At 44.3% G+C, this 13,542-nt stretch overlaps 1 protein-coding gene across 1 annotated transcript in view; it reads left to right on the plus strand.

Moving 5' to 3' along the window:
• Positions 1 to 13,542, plus strand: part of LOC122557735 (polypeptide N-acetylgalactosaminyltransferase 18-like) — a 242,246-nt gene that overhangs the window by 134,183 nt on the left and 94,521 nt on the right. Inside the window, exon 6 of the mRNA XM_043705680.1 lies at positions 3,899 to 4,013. Coding sequence (XP_043561615.1) covers positions 3,899 to 4,013 — 115 coding nt within the window. The remainder of the gene's footprint in view (positions 1 to 3,898; positions 4,014 to 13,542) is intronic.

The raw sequence follows: 13,542 nt of genomic DNA on the forward strand, positions 1-13,542 counted from the left end.
CCCCCCCCACCTTACTAGTTTAAATCCTCCCAAGCAGTTCTAGCAAATTTCCCTCCCAGTATATTTGTCCCCTTCCAATTTAGGTGCAATCCGTCCTTCTTGTACAGGTCATTTCCATCCCAAAAGAGATTCCAATGATCCAAAAATGTGAATCCTTCTCCCATACACCAGCTCCTCAGCCATGCATTCATCTGCTCTATCCTCCTGTTCCTGCCCTCACTAGCTCGTAGCACTAGAAGTAATCCAGATATTACTCCCCTTGAGGACCTCCTTTTTAAATTCCTGCCTAACTCTCTGTAATTTCCCTTCAGAGTCTCAATCTTATCCCTTCCAATGTCATTGGTTCCAATGTGGACAATGACCTCCTGCTGGCCCTTCACCCCCGTGAGAACATTCTGCACCCTCTCTGAGACATCCTTGATCCTGGCACCAGGGAAACAAAACACCATTCTGCTTTTTCTCTGCTGGCCACAGAAACGTCTGTCTGTACCTCTGACTACAGAATCCCCTAACACAATTGATCTCTTGGAAGCCGACGTACCCCTCGTTGTATTAGGGCCAGTCTCAATACCAGAAACTTGGCTGTTCATGCTATGTTCCCCTGAGAATCCATCACCCCCTACATTTTCCAAAACAACATACTTGTTTGAAATGGGTATATCCACAAAAGACTCCTGCCCTCGGTGCCAATCTCTCTCACCCTTCCTGGAGTTAACCTGTCTATGTGACTGTATCTGAGGCTTTTCCCCCCTTCCTATAACTGCCATCCATCATATACTGCTGCTGTTGCAAATTCCTCATCGCTTCTATCTGTCTCTCCAACCGATCCACTTGATCTGATAAGATTCGCATCCAACAGCATTTATGGCAGATATAATCTGCAGTAACCCTTAAACTCTCTTTAAACTGCCACATCTGACAAGAAGTACATAACACTGCAAAGGCCATTTTTGCTCCTTCTCCTGCTCCTGCAGTCTTTCTCTTGGACAGACTTAAAACAACAATTAACTGATCTGATTCTGTGCTGTGAACTTTGCCTAACAGTTCCTCCAAGATTAGTTGTGAATTTCACTGTTTGTTAATTTTCCCAGATGCACTCCGATTTCCAACGATACACAAATTCAAACAGCAAATGTGGTAACTGTGCAGGTTCTCTCTCTCTCCTGCACTGTCCTCACCATGTGCTTCCTTTGTCTGCTCTTCTCCCTTTTTTTTAAGATTAGATTAAATTACTTACAGTGTGGAAACAGGCCCTTCGGCCCAACAAGTCCACACCGACCCGCCGAAGCGCAACCCACCCATACCCCTACATTTACCCCTTACCTAACACTATGGGCAATTTAGCATGGCCAATTCACCTGTCCTGCACATCTTTGGACTGTGGGAGGAAACTGGAGCACCCGGAGGAAACCCACGCAGACACGGGGAGAACGTGCAAACTCCACACAGACAGTCGCCTGAGGCGGGAATTGAACCTGGGTCTCTGGTGCTGTGAGGCAGCAGTGCTAACCACTGTGCCACCCTTTTAATCTGCTGTTGTTTTGACTTTGTTTTTCCAAAGTTGCAAAACAATGCAACAGCATATAAAACAGTAATTGCTGCTCCTGGAATTCGAAGAAATTGCCTCCAACACCTAAAATACCTCAAAAAAAGGAGTAGTTCTTACAGCCAGAAATGTTTCCCGTCCTCCATCTTGGATTACCCACAATAAGGATCTATTTAATTTACAGTGATAGATGCAAACTACTAGTGAGGTTGAACAAAAAGCAACTCTTGTCTTAATTGAGGTGTAGTTGATTGCATGATAGCAATTACCTACAAGTTACTTTGGTAAGATAGTCTTAGTAACAATGTCTATGAGGAGCACTAAGATATAGATCTTCACTTACAAGATCCTAAGATGTTCAGCTTTACTTACCCAAGTTCTTATGACATCATTCGGTGAAGTGTAATGTAGTTTTCAAAATTTATTCTTTCAAAGCCATCACTTAATGTAATGAGGACAATTGAAAAATTGTCATTTGCTGGATAACTGGTTAGTCTTGTAACGTTTTGTTTTGTTTAATTCAGACTAACATCTAATTACATTTCCCCAACACAAAATGGCCTAAAATTAACAGAAACATTGGATTACCTTTGATAGTTTTATAGATTTAGTATCATAGAATCCCTACAGTGTGGAAACAGGCCATTTGGCCCAACAAGTCCACACTGACTCTCTGAAGAGCATCGCACCCAGATGGCACAATGGTTAGCACTGCTGCCTCACAGTACTAGGGTCTCAGGTTCAATTCCAGCCTCGGGTGACCGTCTAAGTGGAGTTTGCACATTCTCCCTGCATGGGTTTTCTTCAAAGATTATGCAGGTGAATTGGCCATGCTAAATTGCCCATAGTGTCAGGTCCATTAGTCAGTGGGAGATGGGTTCCGCTTCGGAGGGTCGGTGTGGACTTGTTAGGCTGAAGGGCCTGTTTCCACAGTGTAGGGAATCTAATCTAAACCCATTCTCCTACCCTATGATTTTACATTCCCCCTGATTAATGTGCCTACCAAGGCTACTGAATCAGAGTCCCTATAGTGTGGAAACAGGCCATATGGCCCAACAAATCCACATCGACCCGTCTGAAGAGTAACCCACCCAGACCCAATCCCCTACCCTGTTATCCTATATTTACCCCTGACCAATGCACCTGACCCTACACATCCCCAAACATAATGTGCAATTTAGCATGGCCATTTGACCTAACCAGCACCTCTTTGGACTCTAGGGGGAAAGCGGAGCACCCCGAGGAAACCCAGACAGACACAGGGAGAAAGTGCAAACTCCAACAGTCACCTGAAGCGGCAATTGAACCCAGGTCCCTGGGACTTGAGGCTGCAGTGCTAACCACTGAGCCACCTTGCCACCTTTTGATAACAATTGCTGCAGTCCTCATTCAGAGAACCTTATTCATATATCACATTCAGAGTACAGAACCTTCAACAACTTACCTCAGTCAGAGTCCATACCATCTTTGTTGTATCCTACTCAGAGTACACACCTTTATTGATTAACTCATTTGGAGTACACACCTCATTTAATATATCCTATTGATGGCGCATACTTCACTGATATACCCTATTCAGAGTACACTGCCACCATTCACTAGTTTTGAAGGGGATAAGTGTTGGGGTACTGGATGTGATGCTGATCAAATGCTGTCCATTGTCCTGGCTGATGTCAAGCTTCTTGAATGTTGTTTGAATTGCATGGATTCAAGCAAGTGGAGAGTATTCGATCAACCTCATGTCTTGTGCCTTGTAGATAGATGACAGTCTTTGGAAGGTGTAGAGGTGAGTTACTCACAATAGAATTCTCTGTCTCTGATCGGCTCTTGTAGCCACAGTATTTATATTGCTGGTGCATTCTAGTCATTGGTAACACCCAGGATGTTGACGGTGGGCACTTTAGTGATGGCCACTGAAGAGCAAGGAGGGATGGGTTAGATTCTGTCTTGTTGGAAATGCTCATTACCTGGAAATAATATCATGTGAAAGTTACTTGTCACTTCCCAATCCAAGAGCTAGATTCATTGTCAGCTTGTGTCTGATCTGGACACTGTACAATTTCAAAATTACATGTTTCAATTTGGCACCTGTTTATTTTGACTATATATTCAATGACAAAATGACAATATTATGAACAAAATCTCTTTGCACACATTAAATATGTTACAAATCTGAATTTAACATTGGATTTACCTTCATCTGCAACATGGTTGTGAAATTACAAGTTTTCATTTTTTTTGTTGTTCATTTGACCAGGAGCTGGTCAGATTGCCACACAAATTTTATAATTATGGAAATCTTCAGCAGGAGAATCTTAACTCAACTTTATTTCTTTGTTTTGTGTTTTATAGAAGCCCTGCTCTGATTGGATGCTTTGTGGTGGACAGACTATACTTTGAGGAGATTGGTTTACTGGATGAAGGCATGGAGATCTACGGAGGGGAGAATGTGGAACTCAGTGTCAGGGTAATTATCACAGAAAGCTGAGCCACCAATGTTTCCTGCTTCCCTTTTTAACTGCATGTAAAACTTGAGTTTGGTTTGCAGCAAAACACCAAAGGGATACTGGTGCCCAGTTTCTGACCCTTGATGTGCTACTGTGAATGAGTGCGGGAATTAATTTAAGTTCAGCTCTAATTTTTAAAGTCATGGTGCTATCTTGTATTCCTGGTGGTGGTGGGTTTAGAGGCAGCATAGCCATGTAGTTAAGGAGGGTGGTATCATACCCAAAATAGATCGTCTTCCCCCCTCCATCAACACTGAGTTCAGGCAGTGAAGGCATTCCTGGCCCATTGCTAATTGAGATCCTTAATCCAGTTGCATGTTGGCTGTCACTGTTAAACATGCTTGACTGGAAAACCTATCGCTGAATCAGGAAGGGGCAAGTACAGGCTCCTCAATCAAAGGCAACTGATGCCAGATAAAGGAACTGAGAGATGTCCACTGAGGGTCACATCTATGCGCTTGCTTCTGAACCCCAGACTCCTTTTCCCCATACTTCTGAACCCCTGACTCATTCTCCTCCTCTCCATAGAAACCCACTCCTCTACCAACAAATCACTTACTTTACATCTTGGCCCTCTGCCATCCATGGTGCCTTACTGATAGCAGCCATGGCATCCTCTTTGGTGCTGCTGAATTCAACAGGTACTGGCTTCTGATTATTAGGCAGCTCTCACTGCCTGCCATCTTAGTTCCATGCAAAAGCCCAACAATGACCTCGTTAAGGTTAGGCTGGCATTAGGTTTAGCAGGACATCCTTAAAAAGTCATCACCAGTCTCACCAGCTATCCAGCCAATTAACAAAATCTCTGGTGCATCAAGAAAAGTCCAGCACACTCTGGTCTGGTGTAGATAGCTTTAGCTATTTATTGTCATTGATGAATGGACAGAATTTCCTGGAGCTAGATGGATACTAAAAGCAAACACTAACTTTAAAGCTAGGTGAAAGTGAGTACTGCAGATGCTGGAGATCAGAGTCGAGATTAGAGTGATGCTGGAAAAGCACAGCAGGTCAGGCAGCAACTGAGGAGCATATTCCTGATGAAGGGCTTTTGCCTGAAACATCGAATTTCCTGCTCCTCAGATGCAGCATGACCTGCTGTGCTTTTCCAAAACCACTCTAATCTTGACTAGATTTAAAGCTGTCAAATCTGTCCAGTCATCATTCGCTTTGCTTTCAAATGAGCAGGCTAAGATGGGTCACTCGATAAGGGAGTCAAGGGTTTTGGATGCTGACAAGAAGCTGGAGCTGAAACTACAATGAGATCAATGGGGTGGCACGGTTAGCATTGCTGCCTCACAGTGCCAGGGACCCTGGTTCAATTCCAGCCTCTGGCGACTGTCTGTGTGGAGTTTGCACATTCTCCCTGTGTCTGCGTGGGTTTGCTACGGTTTCCTCCCATAGTCCAAAGATGTGCAGGTTAAGTGAATTGGTCTTGCTAAATTGTCCATAGAGTTAGGTACATTAGTTAGGGGGAATAGGTCTAGGTGGGTTACTCTTCGGAGGGTCGGTGTGGACTAGTTGGGCCGAAGAGCCTGTTTCCACACTGTAGGGAATCTAATCTAAAAATCCCAGTGAAGGTGAAGCAGGGTCAATGGGCCAAATGGCCGACTCATGCTCCTACATTTTTCGAAACAGGAGGCTTTAGAGAGAGACATAAAATACAAATAACGATGAACCATTGTATAACACAAGTTCATCCTCACCTGGGGCCACACTTTATGAAGGATGTGAAACCATCAGAGAAGCTGCAGAAGAGGTTTGTGAGAATGGTCCCAGGGATGGAGACTTCAGTTATGTACATAAATTGAAGAAGCTGTTGATCTTCTTCAAGAACAGACAGCAGAGAGGAGATTTGATAAAGATGTTAAAACCATATGGGGTCTGCCCAGAGTAGATCGGAAAAACCAGAGTGTTGCCATAGGTGGAAACATCCAGAACCATTGGATGGTATTTTAGAGTGAACACCAAAACATCCGTAGGCGAAGCGAAGAAATACTTTCTGATGTAGCAAGTGTTTACAATCTGAAATGCATTTCCTGATTCAATTGTAATTTCAAAAGAAAATTACCTAAAGAGAAATAAATTACAGGGATGTGGGAAAAGGCAGGAGTGTAGATAGTTGAGCTGAATTTCAGAAAGCTGACATGAACTTGAAATGCTTAAATCCCCATGCATATAAGGGAAATGCTGCACTGTTAGAGTGGCAGGACTGAAGGAATGCTGCACTGTCAGGGGGCAGTGCTGAGGGAATGTTGCACTATCAGAGGGGCAGGACTGAAGGAATGCTGCACTGTTAGAGGAGCAGGACTGAAGGAATGCTGCACTGTCAGAGGGGCAGGACTGAAGGAATGCTGCACTGTTAGAGGGGCAGTGGTGAGGGAGTGCTGCACTGTCAGAAGTGCATGACTGAGGGAATGCAGGTCTGTCAGAGGGGCAGGACTGAGGGAATGCTGAACTGTCAGAAGGGTAGGACTGAGGGAATGCTGCACTGTCAGAGGGGCAGGACTGAGGGAATGCTGCACTGTCAGAGGGGCAGGACTGAGGGAATGCTGCATTGTCAGAAGGGCAGGACTGAGGGAGTGCTGCACTGTTAGAGGGGCAGGACTGAGGGAGTGCTGCACTGTTAGAGGGGCAGGACTGAAGGAATGCTGCACTGCCGGTGGGCAGGACTGAGGGAATGCTGCAATATTAGGGAGCAGGACTGAGGGAATGCTGCACTGTTAGAGGGGCAGGACTGAAGGAATGCTGCACTGTCAGAGGGGCAGGATATGGGAATGCTGCACTGTTAGAGGGGCAGGACTGAAGGAATGCTGCACTGTCAGAGGGGCAGGACATGGGAATGCTGCGCTGTTAGAGGGGCAGGACTGAGGGAATACTGCACTGTTAGAGGGGCAGGACTGAGGGAATGCTGCACTGTTAGAAGGCAGGACTGAGGGAATGCTGCACTGCCGGTGGGCAGGACTGAGGGAATGCTGCGCTGTTAGAGGAGCAGTGCTGAGGGAATGCTGCACTGTTAGACAGGTAGGTCTGAGGGAGCGCTGCACTGTTAGAGGGGCAGTGTTGAGGGTGTGCTGCACTGTTAGACAGGTAGGACTGAGGGAGGGATGCACTGTTAGAGGGGCAGTTTTGAGGGTGTGCTGCACTGTTAGACAGGTAGGACTGAGGGAGCGCTGCACTGTTAGAGGGGCAGTGCTGAGGGTGTGCTGCACTGTTAGATAGGTAGGACTGAGGGAGCGCTGCACTGTTAGAGGGGCAGTGTTGAGGGTGTGCTGCACTGTTAGATAGGTAGGACTGAGGGAGGGATGCACTGTTAGAGGGGCAGTGCTGAGGGTGTGCTGCACTGTTAGACAGGTAGGACTGAGGGAGGGATGCACTGTTAGAGGGGCAGTGCTGAGGGAATGCTGCATTATTGAAGGGGATGTACTGAAAGCGATGTACATTGTCAGAGGGTTAGTAATGTTGGAGTGTTGAGGTTGGAGGTGCTTTTCAGATGAGATGCCAAACCAAAGTCCGATCTGCCTCCTGAAGTCTTGAAAGACATTGTATAAACACATGGCTCCCTTTCTGGAGCTTCAGTCGTGTTCATCTGTGGGTTTTTAGACAGCCATGGATCACAGTGAGTAAGAGAACACAGATAGGCTGATCTCTGAGCATGACCAATTACATTAGATGGTTTGCTACAGGTTTCGTCATTTGATCTCTCATATCCATTTCTCTCTGCCTGGTCAAAGTGTGCATCTCCACTTCCCTCCCTCCCCAACACCCCCCATCCACACACACGCCCCCTTCCCATTCCCGTCATCACCCCCCTCTCCTGAATTAGTCTCAATTTGCAACAATAAACGCAAACATACAAGGTCATAGACTCTTCTATGGGATTTTGCTCAGTCATTCCCAAAGCATCAATCTTTAAGCCCTAATAAAGGTAATTTTTGAGCTATTGATTTTATAATATACATTCTAGTAGCACAATCAGAGTAATGAATCATATCAGCTGTATGAGAAATAATAATGGGTGCAATCATAAAACTTGCCATTGAATCTAAGATATTATCTATAATCATAGTCCCACTGTACCACTGAAATGGGTTTACTTAGACTACTGATTTTCATTAAAGTATCCATTTGAAACTTTTACTGCAGTATAATGATTGGCTTTTTCTCCCACAGTTAAAGAAATGCATGATTCTTTCTTCTCTTGATGCAATGTTAATGTGACTGAACTGGAAAAAGATTTGCTATCACAGCTGAAATATTAAAGAGTTGTGGGTTACAGACCTTTACCGCATGCAGGGAAATGTGACTGAGGTTCGCATCATAAAAAATCCAGAATCCCCTCTCCTTCCCCCAGACTCGTCCTAAATAAAGCCCCCCTGCTAATACCCAGGCCACAAAGGAGATTGGTCTATCTCTATTATCTTTACTCAGCTACCTCATTTTATTCCCTGGAGACAGTGTCGACATGTCTTGGTGGTAGTAATTTTCTGACAATAGACAAGCTCAAATCCCACTTTGAATTTTATCTGTCAAGAACAGTCACATTAGATAGATTCTCCATTCGTTTCTACAGTGCAGTTCATATTCTGATTACACATGAGGAATTTAACCCATCTCACTGTAGTCATACAAAGAAACCCAAACTCCTGGCGCCATGCCAAATTATTAGTTATTGTATTGTTTGCTTCATATCGTAAAGAATTACAACATTCACAACAATTAATGTTCACAACTTGTTAATAGATCATTTGACTACCCTTACGTATGCCTACAAGAAACATTCACCCAAAATGCTCAGGAGGAAGGAGCCCCATCCTGTTTAATGTTTCTAGATTGTTACAACTCATGAACTCAGCAACCTCTCCTTAGTGTTGGCCACTACACTCACCTCTACCATAAGTGTTCCCCTGTCTTCCACCATGAAGACTGATGCAAAGTACCTATTCAGTTCCTCCGCTGTTTCTTTATTCCTCATTACTACTTCTGCAGCCTGATTTTCCATGGTCTAATATCCAGTCTTGCATCTCTCTTACCTTTTAGGTATTTTAAAAAAATACTCTTGCGATCTTCTTGGTGTTCCACAGGGGTCAGTGTTGGGGCCACTGTTGTTTGTAATATACATAAATGACCTAGAAGAGGGCACTGTTGGTATGATCAGCAAGTTGGCAGATGACACAAAGATTGGTGGAGTAGCAGAAAGCATAAGGGACTGTCAGAGAATACAGGAGGATATAGATAGACTGGAGAGTTGGCAGAAAAGTGGCAGATGACTTTCAATCCAGACAAATGTGAGGTGATGCATTTAGGCAAATCTAATTATAGAGCAAATTATACAATGAATGGAAGAGCCTTGGGAAAAGTTGATGGGCAGAGAGATCTGGGACTGCAGGTCCATTGTGCCCTGAAGATTGCTGCACAGGTGGTTAGAGTGGTCAAGAAGGCAAATAGTATGCTTGCCTTCATTGGACGGGGTATTGAGTGTAAGAGCTGGCAAGTCATGTTAACATTGTACAAGACATTGGTTCGGCCACATTTAGAATACTGTGCACAGTTCTGGCCGCCACATTACCAAAAGGATGTGGACACTTTGGAGAGGGTGCAGAGAAGGTTTACAAGGATGTTGCCTGGTATAGAAGGTACTAGCTATGAAAAGAGGTTTAGTGGGTTAGGTTTATTTTCACTAGAAAAAAGGAGATTGAGGAGGGACCTGATTGAGATTTACAAAATCATGAAGGGTATAGACAGGGTGGATAGAGACAAGCTTTTTCCCAGGGTGAAGGATTCAATAACGAGAGGTCATGCTTTCAAGGTGAGAGGTGGGAAAGTTTAAGGGGGATCTTTTCTATACTCTCTGTCCTACTACTTGGTAAAGAATATATAGAGTTGAAAAATGTGGTGCTGGAAAAACACAACAGGCCAGGCATGATCCGAGGAGCAGAGGTCAAGAGGACGGTGCTGAATCCGAGGGTTTGGACTGAGATAAGGTGGGGGGGAGGGAAAATGAGGAAGCTGGAGAAATCTATAATATATAGAGCCATAGAAACAAGCCCTTCAGCCCATCATGCCTATGCCAACCAACAAGCACTAAGCTACACTAATCCCATTTACCTGCACTTAATCTGTAGCTAACCATATTTCTAATTGGGCTAGTCTCTTCTCATGTCTCACTGTTGCCATAGAAAAATTTGCTCTTCATCCTCTCTCTGCTCAGACTTCCTTTGGATGTGGGCAGCCCTGATGAATATTCAGTGATTATCAGAACTTAGTGTTAAAAAGTTTCACATCCTGCCAGACCCCAATATAATATTTACATATTATTGGAATATGATTGCTCAAACTGAGAATGGATGGATACAACAAGTGGCAATTGTGAGTCCTAATAAGAGGTGGCTGAAATATACTAAATATTATTATTAATCAGTGTTTTCTTTTCTTCTTTAAAATAAAGTAAATTACAGGAAACCTGTGTCGAGACTGAACAACAGAAAGCAGTGACCACCCAGAATGCAACAAAATGGTTTGAGTGGGAAAGCGAGGGTGGCTGAGATTATTCACATGTACACTTTAACAAAACACAGATGTCTAACCGATTAGTTCAGAGCTTAATACTGGGAATGAGAAGCATGAACCTATAGTGGATCTAGACCCCACCCCACATCCTTCCAGGACAGAAAGAGGTGGCGTATTTGGAAGGTGCTGTTAGTTGAAGGAGCCTCGGAGAGTTGTTGCAGTTTGTTTTGTGGACGGGTATACACTGCTGCTGCTGTGTGTTGGGGATGGAGGGAGTGATTGTTGAAGGTGGGGGATGGGGTATGTTTGAGCGTGGGCTGGGACAAGAGAAGGATGGTGTCAAGCTCCTCAAGTGTTGTTGGAGCCGCACTCATCCAGGGAAGGGTGGAGTATTCCATAACACTCTTGATTTGTGCCTTGTCGATGGTGGGACAGGCTTTGGGGTGGGGAGTCAACCTCTGCTGAGTCATCCCCCATCTTTCAACATTTTCCAGAATTTTCCATGCAACTGAAACCCATCGCCCACTACTATCTTCTTTCAAGCCCTACCCACAGCCCTAGCTGTGTGATTCTCCAGGTCTCTAATCCCAGTATGATTCATTTGGAATTTGTCTCAACAGAATAGCTCTCTCCTTCCCCAGTACTGGTATCAATATCCCATGAATTTGTACCTATTGCTCCCACACCAGTCTTTGAGTCACATGTTTACCTCTTTAATCTTGTTGACCCTGTGCCAATTATCTGTGGCTCCAGTAGTAATCCAGAAATTATTACCATTTGGTTATGTTTTTTAATTCAGCCCCTAGCTGCCCATATTACCTTCTGTCTTTTTATCTACATTGTTGGCATTAGGTGGTCCACTGAAACTGAATCTTTTCCTTCCCACACCAAGTTCCTCTGCAGTCCAAATGCAATATCCTGAACCTTTGTATCAGGCTACAACCCTGCCTTCTATGCCAATTTGCCTGTCCTTTCATTTGGATGTGCATCTTTGGATATTTAGTTCTAGCCTTGATCCCCTTGCAGTCACATCGCTGTAATACCCACAACATTGGACCTGCCAATTTCAATCTGCATTACATTCTTATTTACCTCGATTCTGGCCACAGAGAATAGCATTAGATTAGATTCCCTAGAGTGTGGAAACAGGCCCTTAGGCCCAACAAGTCTACATCGACGCTCCGAAGATTAACCCACCCAGTCCCATTTCCCTCTGGCTAATGCACCGAACATTATGGGCAATTTAGCATGTCTAATTCACCTGACCTACACATTTTTGGACCTGTGGGAGGAAACTGGAGCGCCCGGAGGAAATCCACGCAGACACAAGGAGAATGTGCAAACTCCATACAGACAGTCGCCCGAGGCTGGAATCAAATCTGGGACCCTGGTGCTGTGAGGCAGCAGTGCTAACCACTGAGCCACCGTGCTGCTCATGTACTCCCCTGATTATTGTAATATTATAAAAATAGATAAATCCCCTGGGCCATACCCATCCAGGGAAGTGTGAAGTGTTCTGGGCCGGATATGATTTATCCTAGGATTCTCTGGGAAGCCAAGGAGGAGATTCCCAAGCCTTTGGCTTTGATCTTTATGTCATCAATGCCTCCAGGAATACTGCCAGAAGACTGGAGGATTGCAAATGTTGTTTCCTCGTTCAAGAAGGGGAGTAGAGACAATCTTGGAAATTATAGACCTGTGAGCCTTACTTCGGTTGTGGGTAAAGTGTTGGAAAGGTTTATAAGAGATAGCATTTATAATCATCTGGAGATGAATAAGTTGATTATGGATAGTCAACATGGTTTTGTGAAAGGTAGGTCATGCCTCACAAACCTTATTGAGTTATTTGAGAAGGTGACCAAACAGGTGGATGAGGGAAAAGTGGTTGATGCAGTGTATATAGATTTCAGTAAAGCATTTGATAAGGTTCCCCATGGTAGGCTACTGCATAAAATATGGAGGCATGGGATTGAGTGTGATTTAGCGGTTTGGATCAAAAATTGGCTAGCTGAAAGAAGACAAAGGATGGTGGTTGATGGGAAATAGTCATCCTGGAGTTCACTTACAAGTGGGGTACCACAAGGATCTGTTTTGGGTCCACTGTTGTTTGTCATTTATATAAATGACCTGGATGAGGGCATAGAAGGATGGGTTAGTAAATTTGCGGATGACACTAAGGTCGGTCAAGTTGTGGATAGTGACAAAGGATGTTGTAGTTTACTGAGAGACATAGATAAGTTGCAGAGCTGGGCTGAGAAGTGGCAAATGGAGTTTAATGTGGAAACGTGTGAGGTGATTCACTTTGGAAGGAGTAACAGGAATGCAGATTACTGGGCTAATGGTAAGATTCTAGGTAGATGAGCAGAGAGATTTTGGTGTCCATGTACATAGATCCTTGAAAGTTTCCGCCCAGGTTGATAGGGTTGTTAAGAAGGCATACAGTGTGTTAGCTTTTATTGGTAGAGGGATTGAGTTTCGGAACCATGAGATCATGCTGTAGCTATACAAAACTCTGGTACGGCCATATTTGGAATATTGCATACAGTTCTGGTCACCACATTATAGGCAGGATGTAGAAGTTTTGGAAAGGGTTCGTAGAATATTTACTAGCATGTTGCCTGGTATGGAGGGAATGTGTTATGAGGAAAGGCTGAGGGACTTGAGGCTGTTTTCGTTAGAGAGAAGAAGGTTTAGAGGTGACTTTATTGAGGTGTATAAGATAATCAGAGGATTAGATAGGGTGGACAGTGAGAGGTTTTTTCCTCGGATGGCGATGGCTAGCACAAGGGTCATAGCTTTAAATAGGACAGATGTCTTTATTTAGAGTAGTAGCAGGGAGGTGGAATGCACTGCCACCAACTGTAGTAGACTCGCCAAATTTAAGGGCATTCAAATGATCATTGGAGAGGCATATGGACGAGAATGTAATAGAGTAGGTTAGATGGCCTTCAGATTATTTCCACAGGTCGGTGCAACATCGAG

This window comes from Chiloscyllium plagiosum, chromosome 16 (genome assembly GCF_004010195.1).
Source record: "Chiloscyllium plagiosum isolate BGI_BamShark_2017 chromosome 16, ASM401019v2, whole genome shotgun sequence".
Lineage (NCBI taxonomy): Eukaryota > Metazoa > Chordata > Chondrichthyes > Orectolobiformes > Hemiscylliidae > Chiloscyllium > Chiloscyllium plagiosum.